The sequence below is a fragment of the Pseudonaja textilis genome, chromosome 3 (assembly GCF_049901715.1).
Source record: "Pseudonaja textilis isolate UNSWEBS1 chromosome 3, rPseTex1.2, whole genome shotgun sequence".
NCBI classification, from domain to species: Eukaryota; Metazoa; Chordata; class Lepidosauria; order Squamata; family Elapidae; genus Pseudonaja; species Pseudonaja textilis.
Window position 1 is genome coordinate 109,396,818 of NC_141992.1, and position 19,038 is coordinate 109,415,855.

Genomic DNA, 19,038 nt, shown 5'->3' on the forward strand with positions numbered 1-19,038 from the left:
GTACTTTTTCCTCACACCAATGATTGGTTATTCTTCCTTTCTGAAAATCTATTTGCATTCAGTGGTTTTCTTGACATTTCATCAAAATTTCTGAGGGCTTCCTGCAACTCCTAATCTTATCCAGGGCAATTCTAACTGTGTTTACTAGAATACATAATGTGACTGTCTAAAGCATGATATAGTCTGGTGACATATTTTCCACTAACAAATCTTATTAATTTAAGCTCATGAAGGCCTTTCCATAAATTGAATAAAGGGTTCTTGGGTTATTGGCCAAAAGTGGGATTCATTCAAACAGGATAAGATGCAACACAAGGAGGAAATGAGCGGAACATTAAACGCAATGGCGCTGATGTTTCAAAGCATAAAGGATATTATACAGAAAGAACATAAGGTGACTGGGGAATTAAGATGGCATAGATCAAAAACTGGAAAATATTATACAAGAGATAATGAATTAAAACCAAGATACTCAGGAAAAGGAGAAGCCAGCAGAAGGAATGAAGGGAAAAGCAGAATCGGGAAATCAGTGAAAAGAAGATAACAAGGAGGAGATACCAATAACATTAACAATGATTGATGAATTTAACCAGAGGGCACTTCAAGAGATCTAAAATAGAGAACTGGAAAAGCAGGAAATGCTTTGGGAATGGAGATAGGGGTTAGAGCAAATAGTCACAGTTAGAGAATGGAAGAAGGTAGGGATGGGACAAATATTTAGATTGAACAGTCAGCATATAGACATAGATGTAGATAGAGTCAAAGATCCAAGAGAAGAATATGGGAGGCAAGTCAAAAAGAGAATAAGATTTAAAATACTGATGCAGACAAGAAATGGATATAAAAAAGAAAAAAAAAGATTTTTATTTAAGAACATATTTTAACATAAACATGTGTATTAACATTAGAATTATATAGAATATGAATAGGATTATTTTGTATGTATTGTGATAGGTATTAGAATAATATATTGAAATACTGAACAATGAAATAATAATGATGAAATAAGGACAATATTTTAATATAGATAGATGTGAAGAGTGGAATTACAAGACATATAAGAATTAAGTATTAAAAATTGGAAAATTAGAGATTGAATGATGGTACTAATGAAATAATGAATATATTTTAATATAAACAGGTATATTAATAGCAGAATCATACAGAGGATGAATGTATACAATATGAATAGAATCATTCTGTATGTTTAAATAATATTGTGAATGGTATCTGAATTGAATAGGGCAATACTGAATAATGAAATAATGATGAATTAAACTATTAAAGCAGCTGAGAGATGACAACCAGAAAGGAAACGTCTTTTAATATAATGGTGACATAAATGAGTTAGAATAGAGACAGAAATAAGAGAAAAGGGAATAACAGTATACCCATTTTTATATAATAAGATAAATGTAATAACAAGAGGGAGGTTTAGAAATTGAATGGCGATAGTATCAGGTATGTTTAAATAATATGAAATAATGAAATATTATAATCTACTATAAATGTGTATTATTATTAGAAATATATAAGCTGGATAAATGTAATAATCATGAGTAATAATATTTTTATTTGTACCAAAATTTTATGGCACCCAGGTGTCACACTGTTCATGCACTGATGTATGTAATATAAAAAACTTGACCCCCCCCCAAAAAAAAGAAAAAAAAAGAATAGTGGTGAGTCAAAATACCACCCGTGAAGCTCAAGACACATTTTGGAACCAAGAAAGCACTCCCTAAATATCTTAAAAAAGAAAATTACCTTCAAAGGCAACTATAATTGCCATTTTCTTAAATATAAAAGCAGTATTAACCACTTGTGGCTATTTATCCATGACTTGATAAAGATAGAACTAGGCATAGAATTGCCTAGAAAAAGCAGATGTGGAAATCTTAGTGCTCCCTGACTCTCTTGAAAAAAATATAAACATTGCTTCAGATTTCCCAAACTCTGGTGCCCTATTTAGAGAAAATTCAATGTATGTTACAGCTTATAATAACGACATTCCTGTAAGTATGATAATATTGAGCAAAAACACCCGAGAACTCTAGCATGAAAGAATGGTTAGGAAGTAGGACTGCTTTGTCCATGCCACCCTCCTCTACCAATTCAAACAATTTCTGGCAGGAAATACAGTTTTACTTTACTTAACTGAACAAGTTGCCAAGGAGTTCATGGGAGAATTCATGACAGTCAATGTTGAGAATATCTGTGTACTCGGGAAGCTTCAGAAAAAACACCCTATAAAAGGTCTATTTAAAATGTGGGTGAACTTACTCTTTATCCTCTCCTTAGAAATATTATTAACAAACATTAGAAGAAATAAAGAAATTATGGGGGTTACAATCAGAAAAGAAGAGTATAAAATACAAGCACTTGCCAATGATATAGTAGTTTTTCTAGAGGAATCGGATGAAACTAGGACTGCTTTAATAAGAGAAATTGAAGAATTCGGTAAAGTAGTGGGATTTAAAATAAATAGAAACAAAAAAAAGATATTAACCAAAACTATGACGGTCAAACAAAAAAAGGAATTAGAGGAACATTTGGGAATGCATATAGTTAAAAAGGTAAAATATCTTGGTATTTGGCTAACATCAAGATGTCCCTCAATTAAAGAAAATAACTATAATAAATTAATGATGCAGATAAAAAAGGAATTGGAAACATGGAAGAAATTCCAAATTTCATTAATGAGAAGAATTGCAACAGTTAAAATAACTGTACTACCAAAAATACTATACCTATTCCAAAGTGTACCGGTAAAATTAGAGAATTTTTGGGGTGTGTGTGGGGGGGGAGAGAATTAAATAAAATAATAGCTAATTTCATTTGGGCCGGGAAAAAATCTAGAATTAAAATGAAATTGTTGCAGGATTAAAAAAAAAGAAGGGTGGCTTTGGACTTCCAGACTGGAGACATACTATCAGGCAGCAGCTCTGGTACGGATAAGAGATTGGATCAACCTAGAGAACAAAAGGATATTACTAATAGAAGGACACAACCTGCAAAGAGGGTGGCATAGTTTCCTATGGGAAGGGAAAAATAAACAACACTTTCAAAGGCATCAGATGAGGGATGCACTTATTCAAGGTACAGGCAAGGTACAGAAAAGATAAGGAAGAATATGGATTTTACATGAACCAACAACAATTAGATAAAATTATTCAAGGAACAGAGAAAAAGATGATATCTAAATTATATAATTATTTTCTTTTGAGCTTCAAAATGGAAGAAGAGGTATTCAAAGAAACAATGATAGTCTGGGCAAAAAATGTGGGACACAATATAGAATTGGAATATTGGGAAAAATGTGGGGGAAGAATTATAGATTAACGTTATCTACAGGATATAAAGAAAATATGTACAAAATGTTTTATAGGTGGCATTTAACCCCCGCCACATTGGCAAAGATCTTTGCAACCCAAAACCCAGAATGCTGGAAATGTAAGAACAAACAGGGTACATATTTTCACATGTGGTGGACCTGCTCGGAAGCAAAAAAGTATGGGAGTAAGATCCGAAAGTGGTTAGAAGAAATAACAAAAGAAAAATTTGAATTTCGACCAGAACTGTTCCTACTAGGCATAATTAAGGGAGAATATAGCAAGACAGACAGGTATATTATTTTACATATAATAACTGCTGCTAGGATTACACACAGCACTGGAAACAGGGAGATATACCACAAGAGGGAGCAGTGATAAGAGAAATTCTAGACTGCATGGAAATGGACAGGCTGACTCTAGAGTTAAAGGATAGAGAGGAATTGATGTATTATTCAGTCTGGGATGCCTGGTATATATGGTTTGATAATAGAAAGAAAAGTAATACTGTAACTAATTAAAGAATATGAAGCTATATGTACTGAATGTAGAATTAACAGAAAATGTATTATGTAACAAGTGATATATATAAGCAAGGAGTAAGGAATAGAAAATTAATAGAAAAATTAATGTAATAACCATAATGTAATAGAAAATAAAGTACAGAAATATGGTAAAGAAATGTTAATGATGTCTTCAACGTTGTAATTGTTTTTTTTAATTGTTGGAAAAAATTGAATGAAGTTTGTTAAAAAAAATAAAAATAAAATGTGGGTGAAATATAAACAATTCTGTGTATTTGCTGTTTATACAATGGAGGCCCTTAAAGTTTCCTCCTGCAGAAGCAGCAAAATCATGTTTGTCAGATCTGAGGCTAGGCTCTTTTCTTCACATCACTTATCTATCATCTGCATCTCTATAATTGTCTGGTGTGGTTCTGCAACCCAACAGGACAGACAGACTTCAGAGGATAATTAGTACTGCAGAAAAAAACAATTACTACCCCCAATCAAGGACCTGTATACTGCACGAGTCAAAAAGAGGGCTGTGAAAATATTTAGAGACCCCTCACATCCCAGACATAAACTGTTTCAATTCCTATCCTCAAAACGACGCTATAGAGCACTGCACACCAGAACTACACACAAGAACAGTTTTTTCCCCGAAAGCCATCACTCTGCTAAACAAATAATTCCCTCAACACTGTTTAACTATTTACAAAGTCTGCACTACTATTACTATTAATCTTCTCATCACTCCTTATCACCCATCTCCTCCCACTTGTGACTGTATAACTGTAACTTTGTCATTTGTATCCTTACGATTTATACTGTTCGTTTCCTAGTATGATTTGATTGCTTATTGTACCCTATGACTATTAAGTGTTGTATCTTATGATTCTTGACTCTTGATGAATGTATCTTTTCTTTTATGTACACTGAGAACATTTGCACCAAGACGAATTCCTTGTGTGTCTAATCACACTTGGCCAATAAAGAAATCTAATCTAATCTAATCTAATCTAATCTAATCTAATCTAATCTAATCTAATCTAATCTAATCTATTCTATTCTATTCTAGCAACATTTTACTTTTAAATCACAGGTTTATCTGTTTTGGCTATCCCCTTTGCTAAGCACTTTCTGAAGTGTCTCTGTAATCTACAGTGGACATAAAATGTCTACATACTCCTGTTAAAATACCAGGATTTTAAGATGTAAAAAAATCAGACCAAGATAAAACACTTCAGAATTTTTCCCCCACTTTTAATATAACTTATAAGCTGCACAATTCAATTGAAAAACAAACTGAAATATTTTAGGGGGAAAAAACAACAAAAAAGTTACAATAATATGGCTTGCGTAAGTGCGCACACCTTTAAACTAATACTTCGTTAAAGCATCTTTTGATTTTATGACAACTTACCCAAAATTAGGCGAAGGCACAACGTAGGCAAGTTGGATGGTGTGCATACCAGGTAAGGAGTGAGGGGGCGGGGCAGGTGGGGAGTGGCGGGGCCAGCCAGTGGAGTGATTTGCCAGTTCTCCGAACTGTGCAGAATCGTAACAACTGGTTCTATAGAACCAATCCAACCAGGTAGAATCCCGCCCTTGCTTCAAGGACACATGTCCTGATGCCACTAGCCAAAATAATAATTCTTCTCTGCAAGAGGACTATTAACAACTGAGAGAATGTGTATGTGTAAAATATGAAAAATTACACAGAAGAATATAGTATAGAGTATGGCTGAATGATCAGTGGACTTTATGCAGCAACATTTTCTTGCAGGTCTCAGATGACCATGATGTTTTCCATTTTCCAGCAACAGTTCAGCAGATTTTTATCCTCCCCCCTTTCCCCCCCACCATTGTGAACTTTTTAAACAGGAAATCGGCCTCAAGGCATCCTTCTCCATACTAGACCAGCTGGACTAAAACTATTACTGCAACCACTAAGGGCTGCTTCCTAGGAATTATTCAACAGCTGGAAAGCTCTAGTTTGAGAGAGACAGCTTAACATTATTAACACAATGTATAAGTAGAGAATGACAATCAGACTGAAGAGGCAATAGCAAAGTTAGACACAAATCTAAAAAGATTTAAGTAATTTCTACAAGTCAAAATTTTCATCAATTCATGGGTTTCAACTTAATTTCCAGATCCTTTAATTAAATCATCTGAAATGAGATCAGCCAACTAAAAGTAGCTAAAGATCCAGCATAATACCTGTTTTCATATTTCTTTGGCTCAGGATAAGTGATAATTTCCTGCAAATAGTTTCAGTTACAAAAGTACTTTTTCAGGAGGCAACTGAACTTTGTTTTTTTTCTTTGAGGACGTTTTGCTTCTCATCCAAGAAGTTTTTTCAGCTCTGACTGGACGGTGGGGAATGGAAGGATTTATATTCCTTCCAGACAGCTGGTCACCTGCATCCTTTTAGAGGGTCGTTAAAGCTCTTGGACGTTTATCTGTTTATCTGAGTCCTTATCTGAGTAGTGTTAATGGTTCCTGTAGCCTGCAATTTTTCTGGAAATCTGTTCGTACTGTCACACTACTTGGGATGAACACGCTTTGAACGGTGTGCAAATATGAATGGATTTCCAGAAAAATCAGACTACAGGAACCATTAGCACTACTCAGGAAACCCTGAGGACACAGATAAACCTCCAAGTGTTTCAACGACCCTCTAAATAGGGGTGTCAATCTTGATTTCTTTGAGGGTTGCACCAGCGTTATGGCTACTCTCAGGGGGCTGGGGGGAGAGAAGCCCAATGAGTGGTTGTGCCAGGTTGGTCATAGTCAGGTTGACATTTCTTGCATGGGGGGGGGGGGGTGTTTGGAAGATTGGGCAAGGCTGAGGGGGATAGAGGGATCTCCAGCAGAAAGGAGCTGGACAAGGGACTGATCCACCAGAGGAACAAAGAGAGAGGGATTGCCACAACGTACTCCAGCTGGTCACCACACTGCAACCCCTGTACCCTCTTATTATATAAAAATTATATTATTATATAAAAATCTTATTCTTCAGCAAGCCTGTTGCCTGGGCACTCGCAAAGGCCCCAGCAAATGGGAAAGGCAGGGAGCCATCCCGAAGAGGCAGCTGGGAGTCCACAGCCCACTCAGCTCAAGTGGGTCCAAGCTCTGCAAGGCACCCGATCAGTCTGCCACATGCCTGGGTGGCCATGCAGCCTGCCAAATGTGCAGCCACCTGCTCTGTCCCAGCTGCGGCACCCGTGGACAGATTGTGGGGTTGCAGCAAGGCAGCCCAGCCAGTCACCACCATGCTGCAGTCCCTAGGCACTCAACCCTCTCCCTCAAACCTCATCATCCAGCAAGCCTGCCCAATCGCTGGGGCCATTGGGGATGGGGGGGCCAGGCAGCTGTGCATCTGGCAGGCCAGGTGACTGGATGGGCATTTGGCAGGCCTGATCAGGTGCCTCTGCCTGCTGCTTGGAGCATCAGCTCGGCAGTCCCGGGCTTGGATTCACCTGCACTATGCAGCTGCCTCTTGGGGATGAGGACTCCCCGCCTTTCCCATTCATCGGGGTCTTCGTGAGTGGGGCGATGCGCAGAAGACTCGTCCCACATATGCAGCAGAGTTAAAATATGAAGTTGGATAGCTCCAATCCCGTCCTGCCAACTGCCTCCTGGCAGCAGTACCGGCAGAGGAGAAGGTAGAGGCATTGGGGGGGGACATACAACCCAGCTTACCAGATGCACCAGGCAACTGCCTGACCCACCTATCCCAGCTGTGGTGGCCCCGGGCAAGCAAAGCCAGACAGTGGGAAGGAGCATGTGGATGAGTGAGTGGCTGCCCAGCATTTCCAATGGGCTGGATCACATGCCTCCTCCCCTGTGCCTCTGCTTGCTGCTTAGGGCCAGCCTGGCAATCGCAGCGCCCCAGCCCCACCGCTGCATGTCCTCTCAGCCAGCAGGCTACTTCTGGACACCATTGGCCCCTGCACGCCTTGTGTATGCACTCTAGGGATGTCCGGGAGGGGCAGCCAATCCCCTACTGTCTCTGAGGTGGCCCTGCAGGCCAAATCTCAGCCTTATATTTGACATGTCTGATTGAAGACTTCGTTCTTGCCTCAAACAATAAGGCTGGCACACGTGAGTGAGCTGTGAATCCCGGCCACAGAAGGTGCTGTTTCCTGTGCCTGGCCTTATATCTGACCTGTGGGGCTGCCCTACCATCTTGGCCCCGCCTCCTGGGTATGCACCCAGGAGGCAATGAGCGCTGGAGTCCTAGATGAAATTGAAGCGCTCAGACTGCAGTCAGCCTGCAGGACAACACAGGCCTCAGGGATGCCAGGCCCCATTGTGCTCGCCACCTCCTGTGCATGAGCCCAGGGAGCAGGGCTTGGGGGCCCCCTCTCAGGCTCCAGGACAGCCCCGTGGATGTAAGGCGGGCCACGTTCCGGCCTGGATAGCTGCCAGCAGGTTGTAGATCTATGCCTGGTCAGCCAGATCACTGCAGGCCAGTCCTTCGCTGCTTCCAGAGCAGCCCTGTGGGCCACATCTAACCACCTCATGTACCGGATCCAGCCTGTGGTCCTTGAGTTTGACACCCCTGCTCTAAAAGTATGGAGGTGACCAGCTGTCTGCAAGGAATATAAGTCCTTCCATTCCCCATTCGGTCAGAGCTAAAGAAGTTTCTTGGATGAGAATCGAAATGTCTTTAAAAAAAAAGCAAAAACAGGAAAGCCTAGTTGCCTCCTGAAAAAGCACTTTTGGGACAACCACGACCTGTATGACTAAGAATCTTTAGTTTCAATTACATTGCACAGACCACAAACTCTCCTCTTTTTCATATGGAAATGTAACAACTTACCTACAGGACTTGTTGACACTCTCTGAGAAGGAGGTCGGAACCCTGGAGCCTTAGAGTTATCAGGATGTACACTTTCCATGTGCCCCAATACAGAGTTACTCAGAAAAGTAGACTGGACAGTGAAAGACTGATCTGCTGCTGCTCTTGTGGATAGTGGGCAATCTCCCCATCCTTGATTAGCTGGCATCTGGTTACTATCAAAAAGACTACTAAAATGATTAAAGAGTGTTGCTGGCCCAAAGGTAGGAGGCAAAGGCTTGTTTGATGGATTAATATGCATCTGAGAACCATTCATAATGTTCATGGGTGATGATAGGTGAACTGTAGTAGATGGACCTTGAGACGGTGTTAAAGGTACGGCATTTGTAACAAAAACAGACTGGGTTTCTTGATGGAGATTTGCATTTGGTACCATTGAATAAAAAGAACCTCTTGGCTGCATTCTGTGAGAAACTCTTGGTGCTGGTACAGCTAACTGAGGTAAGTTACCATTGTCCTGATTTTCTGAAGCAACCGATCTAGGCGATGATAAAGTTAATGGAGTGGATTCTGAACTTGAAGAAAAAGGCATAGTTATGGGAGGACTTAATTCAGGCATATTAGCTGGCAGTGTTTCATTTGGGACATTATCTGGAGGTGCAGGACTGCTGGATGTGCACGACTCTAGGACTCCTGGGCTGCTGCAAGACGTGATACTGCTGCTAGTAGCAATCAATGATGACACGCATGCAATGCCAACAGATTGTTCTGGCGCTGATGTTTTTTCTTTGGATACTGAAACAGGAGGAATAACATCTGTTTTAAGTGCAGACTGCTGTGCCGGTGGAACATTAGAAAGTAGAAATGTAGTGGGAACATTCCCAGTATTTTCATGTGCAGGGGAAGTTGAAGGCAGTGTGCTACATGTTGTTGTCACAGTTGAGATTGCTGTTGTCATGGTACTTGTTTTAGGAATGCAAGCAAACAGCTGCTTCCTGACTGATGATGGAGTCCGATTATTTGTCACACAAAGTGGCTGAGAGGATGGAATTGCTGAAGAGACACTACCAGGACTGCTAGAAGCTAAACCTGTAGATTCAGACTGTAAAATACTACCATTCTGGTTACCTATGCGATTTGAATTGTTATGCTTTGGAGAGCTATTTGTGCTGCCTGGGTTAACTGGTCTCACTGGGAATGGTCCCCAAGTATTTGGAGAGGTTGAAAATGTTCCTCCAAACTGGGCCATAGGTAAACGAGGGTGTCGAATTTGTTGCATAGTTTGAGCAGCCAATAAAGCAAAGTGAGGATGGGAATAAGCTAAAGGTAAAGAGACTGGAAAAGAAGAGCGCACGTTTGCTGGGACATTTTTGCTTAATTTGTTAGCAGACTGGAAAGTAGATAGTGTTGATGACTGAGACGTGACAAGAGATGAAGCTCCAATAGAAAATGAGTTTTTGTTTGAAGCTGAAGCAGTACTGACGCCAGATGAAAAATTGGTATGGATTGATTTAGTGCTGGAAACAGGTGTTCTTATGTGAGTTTTAGGAATTAAATCTTCCAGTTCCTTAGCAGGATCTTGAATAAGGGCATTAATAAGTTGTACTGCATATCTTGTTGATTCTGTTCCCCCCCTGAAAAAGAGAAAGTTATGTCTTTTGTAAAACACAATTTTTGTGCAGTACAATTTAATCCAACTGAAAATCAAAGCAAAATCTATGAACTCTACCTTATGGTGATCATTCTTTCTCCATTTTTATCTTTTTGCTTGTCCACATCAATGTGAGCACCAGTAACATCTTGAATTGCTGTGATATTGCACCCACCTCTTCCCATTATTCGAGACACAACCGATGCTGGAACAGACAGCTTTTTTGACCTAAGCATTAAAAGTTGCAATTATGATTGTTGTCAGGCTTCATTATTAAAAATTTTGCACTACGGATAAATGCACAATGGGGGAGGGAGTGGACAATCTGTTGAACTTTTCAATCTATTAAACTTACAGAGCAAAACTGAAAGTACTGCTCTTTTAACTTAGTAATTACTATCAAAGGTGTTTCTAGATTTTGAAGTGAATCTTCAGTTAATTTGAATTTTTTTTAGTGATTACTATTAAAGCTAACTCAAATTTTAGAAGACTAGCTCATCTCATCTCACTTCTCTTCTTTATTCCCAGCCAGGATCTTTACAGTTAATGATCAAACTGCATAACTACTGTAAGTTTAAACCAAATGTTATAGTGATGTACCATATAATTTGAAAGCTGTACAGCTGTGAAATATATACATACAGTGACTGTATTTCTATATGATTACATGGGACAAGAACAATGATTAAGGGACTGGAAACTAGAGGCTGCAAAAATACAAATGAAGAGGAATTTTATAGCACTCTTCAAGTAAGAGAATACAACAGCTTGATCCTTAATGCCCATAACTTATGTCAATAAATATTTCAAAATTAAAGGAAAGCTAATTTTGACTGAATGTTAGGTGAACCTTTTAACAATAAGAGTGGATCCAACATGCAACTAATTATCTAAAGAGATGATGGGTTCCTGGTTGTTGGAATGTGTTCAGATTAACATGGAAGGAGCAGGGTAGATTCTTGTCTGAGATGGTTTAGTTTATATTGTGATAATGATGTTGGTTAGACTTCATAGTCTAAACCTTGTGATAGAAGAATTCTAAGAGATTTTCAAACACTAATTTTGCCCCTCATTCCAGATCAAGATTTTTCTTATTCTCTGACGTTTCGTACATATATCAAGGATTATTACCAAACTGGAAACACACATTTTGAAACTGCAAATATTTTAGACACGTGTCAGGGAATTATTTGCATAATTACAATGCTATAAATCAGTGGTGGCTAACCTTTTTGGCACTAAATGCCAAAATGGGAGCGCACACGCGCTGAAAGCCGGAAGCTTAGCTTCCTGGAGTGCGCATGCACGCCAGCCACCTGGTTTTCCAGTTTCTAATGCACATGCATATGTGAAGACCAGCTGGCCACTGCATACATGCACTCCAGGGAGCTGTTCTTCTGGTTTCCAGCACTTCCACACATGCTAAGACCAGCTGACTGGTGCACATTATGTGCGTCAGAACCCAAAAGAACAACAGGCAACAGCTGGCGTGCCCGGAGAGATGTCTCTGTGTGCCACTTCCGGCACGTGTGCCATAGGTTTGCCATCATGGCTATAAATCATTTTGATTACCTATGTAGCTATTGATCCCAGCAATAGCTGGGAATATTCCAGAAGCAGGAATACTTAAATCTTACTTTCAAAACTAAAAATTATTCATATTACTTTTATTCATTTATTGAAATATTTTGCTCTAATCATTTATTCATTTCAATTTTTAAAAAATATATTAAAAGCTTCCATCATTTATAAAAGTTAAAATTCCCTATTAAACTATTTTAACTATTTCTCATAGATTCCAAATGTTTACTCTCAACTTTCATATAGTGACATGTTCCTCACTGCAATGATTGCTAGGGTTCTAAACAGCATCAATGTTTCAGTCATAACTTAACTCTCTTTTCAGTCCAATATACAATCTTAGATTAAGTGCATTCCAGTATACCTTTTTGCTCCTGAACAGCAACGTCCTCCCCTTTGCAACTGAAATTGTTCAACTGGAGTCGGCTGTAGCGTGTTGCTAGGGGATGTCTCTTTCAAAACTCTGCCCACTTGCCTGTCAAGTAATAAAAAAAGCAGTTTCATAGGCAATGGAGAAATAAACTATAGATTTTAATCTCAAAACCCAGATACAATGGAACCTCTGGTCATGAACGCTTCTGACCACGGTCAAATCGGGTTCCGACCAAAAAATCCACATTTTTGAATCAGGTCACAATTCAAAAATTGGGTAGTGATCAAACATGGCCATAGCCAATTCCCTTTCTGTGCCGATTTCCCCTTCTGCGCCATTTTTTTTGTAGGCGCATGTGCACTCAGTCTTGCTTCTGGTTACAATCAAATCGGGTTGTGACTGAAGTTATGGAAGGAATTATGGTTGTGACCGGAAGTTCCACTGTATAGGCATGACAGCCAGCTGGATGACTTTGGGCCAGTCACTATCTCTCCACCTAATGAATCTCACAGAGTTGCTGATGTGGGGAAAATAGGAGGCAGGAAACCAGACCCCAAAAGGCCCAGTTAATCCACTTCCTTCAGAATTCTTCAAAGCATGATCTTCTCAGCAACCTTCATTAGAAAGGTAAGGATGCAGACACAACAAAAGTTACCTAATATGGTCAGGTGCAGCAATGACTTCCTTCAGAACTGGTGAGACCACCCCTTCTTGCAAAGAATTCATTGCTCCCAGCATGCAACTGCATTGTACGTTATAGTATCTAGCTAGCCAGAAGCAACCAACCCTGGTCCAATATAGAAGTGATCGAGTTTACACTTCTAAATATATTTTAAGCTTCTAAGTATATATTTAGAGCTTCTAAGTATATATTTTAGGTTTACCCACTAGCAGGAGAAACTGAGCTACTATGCAACCAACATGAAATGACACACTCGCATATGACTTGCATTTCATGAAACTGAAAACATACCTTCTTACTACTTCTTTCCATCCTTCTTCTCTCTTTTGGCCTCTTTTTGGACTAGTCAGATTCAGTTTTATATTTGGAGATGTCAGAGGCAAGGATACCGATTTATAATTTGTTGCTAAACTCGAATTAGCTTCTCCTTCAACTCTAAACATAAAGATAATGCAGTAATTAACTATTTGTAACTAAACCCTGGAAAACATCTATTTACATGTAATAGAATTGTTTACTTTTACTTTCCCTTCTTCAAATAATCGTTAGTGCTATTGTACATAGAGATTACCCCTCTGGTGAAGAATACCATTGTACAGATAGTCCTCAACTTTAAAAAGTTCATTTAGTGACCATTCAATGTTACCACAGCATTGAAAAAAGTGACATGATTATTTTCACACTTACAACTGTTGCAGCATCCCCATGGTCACATGATCAAAAATTAAATGCTTTGCAACTGACTCATATTTATGACAGTTCCAATGTCCCAGGGACTTGTCATCATCTTTTACAATTTTCTGACAAGCAAAATCAATGGGCATGCCAGATTCACTTAACAGCTGTGCTAAGAAAGGTCACAAAATGGGGCAAAACTGACTTAACAAATGTCTCACTTAGCAACAGAGATTTTGGCTCAACTGCAGCTCTAAATCGAGGTCTACTTGTACAATATTCGAAAGATGAGATTTTTCTACCACCACAGGGTATCAGGAAAGGCATGCATCTTTCTACCTACTCTGTAGTTACTAACTGGCACAATAGCCCTAGTAATGCATTATATCAATCAGCAAAGAACCTGTGATGAAGTAGGAGGGAGGACTGAATATTTGCCCAAATGACCATTAAAAAAGGTTTTAATTAAATGACCTCTTTTTTTCTGTTCCGCCTATAAATGACATTTATGGTTCACTAGAAAGTTTATCTGGTGTAGGCAGACCAAGAATCCTCAGAATGTACCTCAGTTAGTACTGTCTAACTGAAAGAACTATCACAAAGTACTGTGTAACTGAAATACCACAAATACTGACATACTTTCAGACTCTAATATGGAATGCAGTTGAACAAAATACTTCTTTTAAAAAAACCTCGTTTCAACAATATTCTCACCAAGTATCTACTAAAGAAAGCTGAAATGGTGTAGTTACTTCATACTAAATGCAATCACCATTATTACTCTTCGTAGAATTTACAAAGAGTAATACAGATTAACAGAGTTGGAAAAGACCTTGTAGGTCATCTAGTCCAGTGGTCGCCAACTGGTGGGCCGTAAGAAAATTTTGGTGGGCCGCAGCATGCTGAGGTGGGGCAATCCAGCAGCAAACCTGTGTTGTGGATGCTACCTCCTGCCTCAGCGCATTAAGGAGGCTGAGCAGCAGCAGGAAGAGCGCGGACTTCCTGAGCTACAGGAAGCAGCTGCCCTCAGGTGAAGATGTTGTGAGGAGGAGGCTCGACCCCCTCTTCCTCCTTGCCAGAAGTTCTCACACGTTCGGCGGGAAGGAGGCGGCTTATCAGGGGCCACAGGGGCGGTGAGTGCTTTGCGTATGAGTGCTTCTGCCGAGGAGGAACAGAAGCTCCAGGGGGGGGGCAGGAGATCGTGCCCTCCCCTCGCAGGCCAGTAAACACCCTGGAAGCACTCCGATGCCACGATCTCCCATACCCCTGCCCTCAGGAGCTTCTCTTCCGACTCACCAGAAGCGCTCACACACTAGCAGGAAGGAAGAGGCTTGTCAGGGACCAGAGGGGCAGTGGGGATTTGCGTGTGAACGCTTTTGCTGAGAAAGAAGAGAAGCTCCTGGGGGTGGGGGGGGGGTGTCGAGCATTCCCCTTGCAACATCTTCCCCTGAAGGCATCACTGGCAGCCACTCAACCTCCTCGATGCGCGGAGGCAAGAGGCAGGAGGTAACACCAGTTCAGAGGTTCCTTTCCCCCCACCCCCTCATAGTACAGGCCTATGCTGCGATCTCTTGCATGTATGAGTCATCCACAGCCAGTATCACCCCTATTGCCCCACTTTCCTGACGGCTATCTGGTCTTCAGCATGTGGCTCGTCATCCCAGAGTGGAGGTTGCCCGCTGTGCTGAACCACCCGCACCCTCTCGGATTGGACTCTGGGTTTGTGACTGGTATATCTTAACTGGGACCAGGATGACTTTGTCTCGCCCGCAGGACCACCAGTAGCAGCTGCCAGTTCCTTTCTCCACATGCCAGTCTTACCACGGGAAAGAGAGCAGCTGGAGTATCAATGTAGCGAAAAAAGTTAGTTCATAATCACCCTACTTGGAGAAGGAGGTGCTGGAGAAGGAGGCAGTAGTGGAGAAGCAAGCCAGGTGTTAAAGACCCAGGGTGGGGGCGAGGCTTCCAGCCCAGGCCTCCTTCCCTCCCCCAACTCCAGGCAGCCACACCTAGCAAAGGAGGGAGAGGTTTCCTCTGACTTGGGAGAGATATGAGATGACAGGAGACCAGATTGTGTGTGTGGGGCCTGTGCTTTTCTTGTTATACTTAAATATGTAATGTAATGTAATGTAATGTCATGTAATGTGTGTGTGTGTGTATATATATATATATATATATATATATATATATATATATATATATATATATATATATATATAAATATAAATAGTACATTTATATTTAATATAAAAAATAAAAAAATTATATTAAATATGTTATCTTTTTTTAAAGAATTCATATTAGTAGTCCCCAGGACTTAAAGGTATGAACATGGTGGTCCCTGAGGTCCAAAAGGTTGGCGACCCCTGATCTAGTACAACCCCCCGCCCAAGCAGGAGACCTTATACCAGTCTGACAAATGGCCAATCTCTTCTTAAAGGCTCCCAGTGATGAAGCAACTTCTGAAGGCAAGTTGTTCCATTGATTGATTGTTCTCACTATCAGAAAATTTCTCCATACTTCTAGGTTGAATCTCTCCTTGATCAGCTTCTATCCATTATTCCTTGGCCTTCGAGTACCTTGGAAAATAGCTTGATCCCCTCTATCTGTGGCAGCTCCTCAAACACTGGAACAATCCTATCATGTCTCTCCTGGTCCTTCTCTTCACTAGACTAGCCATACCGACTCCTTGCAACGGATCATCGTATGTTTTAGCCTACAGTCCCCTAATCATCTTGGTTTCTCTTTCTGCACTTTTTCTAGAGCCTCAACATCTTTTTTATAGTGTGGTGACCAAAATTGGATGCAGTACTGTAGGTGTGGTCTTACTAAGGCTTTATAGAGTGGTATTAGTACCTCACTTGATCTTGATTGTATCCCTCTGTTAATGCAACTTAAGATTGCATTGGCTTTTTTTGGCTGCTGCCACACACTGCTAGCTTATATTTAACTGGTTGTCCACTAAGACTCCAAGATCCCTCTCACAGTTACTGCTATTAAGCCGGGGAATGATGGGAAATTAGAAAGCAATTGCGAATGTATTCATGAAGATGAACATTCAATGTGACTAGCACAAAACCATTCAGATAGAACATGAACAACTGCTGCAAAGGCAAATTTCAAAGATATTTCTTTAAAAGAATGATAATTTCCCAAGAACACCAAGCACCAAAATTTATCCTAGATGAAAAGTAAAAATCATTTTCAAATGGAAAAGAAAACATGCCTTCAAGTGTACCCAAATACTGACATATTAAGTAGAAACAAAACTTTGATAGTGAAACTTTTACTAGATTAAGTAACTATCAATTCAATTTGCTTAAGCATCAACTGAATCAATACAAGAGATTACAGTGACACCCATGGATATGCCAGATGTTTAGTACTGAGCAAATCACTAAAGCATTGCTTATCAAAATCATTATCAAATATATCCCATAGGGGAAAACTATAAGATGCCTCTTTTTCATATAATATAAAAATTGTAATATAATAAAACACGTACTGTAGCTTTACACTTCTTTAAAAAATTTCAAATGCCCATGCCTGAAAACTTTTCAGTAATGCTTGTTTTATAGAAATTCAGTGTTGGCTGAAAAATAAGATCACTGGAGGTATTCTGAAGTATCTAAAAGAAAAAAAATTCTGCCAAGCAATTTTCCACAAGAATTCAATGGTCCCTTTGTGTAGATGGTCTGAAATATTTATACTGAGGAAATGTGAAGGATTACTGGACAGAAAATACCCACTGGTGGTCATACATGAGATCGTATTGTGAAAATACAAAGTGATGTATTTTCATCTAGTCTTTCCAAACTGGTATCATGCTGAGCATGAAGAGGCAAGAATCAGACTGCCAAATGCTATTTTATTCCTGTATATGGGTTATAAAATCACAGGATAACATTAGATGAAAACAAATTTTAAGAATTTTCTGTATCTCTTTGCTGCCATTCAATGATGGTTTGAACCCCAGAACCCCAAATAAGGCCACCAGAGTATTTATCTATTTAAGATGAAGAGCATGAAGGACTCTAAATTTCATAAAGACATTGATGGAATAAAGAATTTTTTCTCCCAGATTTGTTAGCAACATGAAGCAGGGCTTTTAAAATGGATATAAATATTCCATAGCTCTAAAACTGTACAAAATGTAACACAATTGTTGAATGCCACAAGAAAATACAAAAATCAAAATAATAGGTAATCAAGATTCCTTGATTCAATCGAATATCCAAATCAAGTATCCTTCTACCATATACTAAAGTGGTGAGATCTAAATTACTATAAATAATATCATATTTTGGCCTTTGATTATAAATATATTTCAGACAGGAATGCAAGAAATATTTAACCATAAATGCATTTTTATATCAGGTTATCTGTAGATTTTTTAGCCATGTCAAAAGTTATTAACACTGTAGTTCTGTCATGCCGTGTTAAGAGTCGGACTCTGAGGGAGAGGAAGAACAGCCAACAGGGAGTGGAGGTGTGGTTCTGGAGATTGTGGAGAGGCTGGGGAAGGGCAGAGGCTGGCTGGGCAGTCAGAGAAAGAACCAGGCCCATTCCCTCTTCATCCTAGGACATGCAGGGAGGAACGGAGAAGGAAATAACTTGGCTTATGAGAGAGGAAGCGGCCATGATCCCCCTCATTGGTTGCAGCTGGGGAGAATAGTATATAACAGAGACAGTTAAAACACAGCGTTGCTAGAAGCAAAGCGTGTTTTATTTTGGGCTGAAGTTATCTTGGTTGGCATTCTTACAACAGATTGTGCCTTGTTATCTCCTTGAATTACTTATGGTATATGTATGGTAATTACTTATTCTGGTCAGTTGTGGAAATTCCTTCATTGTAGTTTGTTTTTGTTTTTTATTTCACCTCTATCTGCTCATTAAGTTTGGACTGTATTGCTTTCTTTTGAAGACTATTTTTGAATAAGTTTTATCTCCAACTGAGAATTATTGAACAGTGGGGCCAAGTTGGAGGCATTAAAGGACATTTATTTATGTTTTGGATTTTGTTACGTTTGTGTTACACTCCAGGTCATCACAATTTCTTTGAGTTCCAGAGGAAGAAATGATGGATTAAAGATGGCTTTGTGAAAAGTAGAGCCGATGCATGGTGAAGAGGATGGGAGATCATCTACAGGTGCTGCAGAGAATTGCTGTCATGAGACTACCACAAGACAGCAGTCTTTGGCAGATTGGAGCACTGGGAGATGAGGTAATAGCCATTCTGCTCAAACCATAGCCAGCACCTTTAAAAGGACACTTAGGTTTGCATACTTTCTTTTCAAATCACATTAGGAAATTGAGTTTATCTAATCAGTAGAACTGTTTGCATTGACAACTGGATGAGTCTATCTTCAATCCCTAATGAAAGAAAAAACTACAATCTTAAATTTTTTAAAAATTGAAATAAAAATTAGCA

General features: G+C 39.6%; 1 protein-coding gene across 1 annotated transcript in view; it reads right to left on the bottom strand.

The window, feature by feature from the left end:
* ANKHD1 (ankyrin repeat and KH domain containing 1) overlaps positions 1–19,038 on the bottom strand; it is a 100,081-nt gene that overhangs the window by 9,503 nt on the left and 71,540 nt on the right. Inside the window, exons 27-30 of the mRNA XM_087930390.1 lie at positions 13,224–13,367; positions 12,242–12,352; positions 10,375–10,524; positions 8,667–10,279 (exon numbers count right to left, since the gene is read on the bottom strand). Of these exons, the coding sequence (XP_087786516.1) occupies positions 8,667–10,279; positions 10,375–10,524; positions 12,242–12,352; positions 13,224–13,367 (2,018 nt within the window). The remainder of the gene's footprint in view (positions 1–8,666; positions 10,280–10,374; positions 10,525–12,241; positions 12,353–13,223; positions 13,368–19,038) is intronic.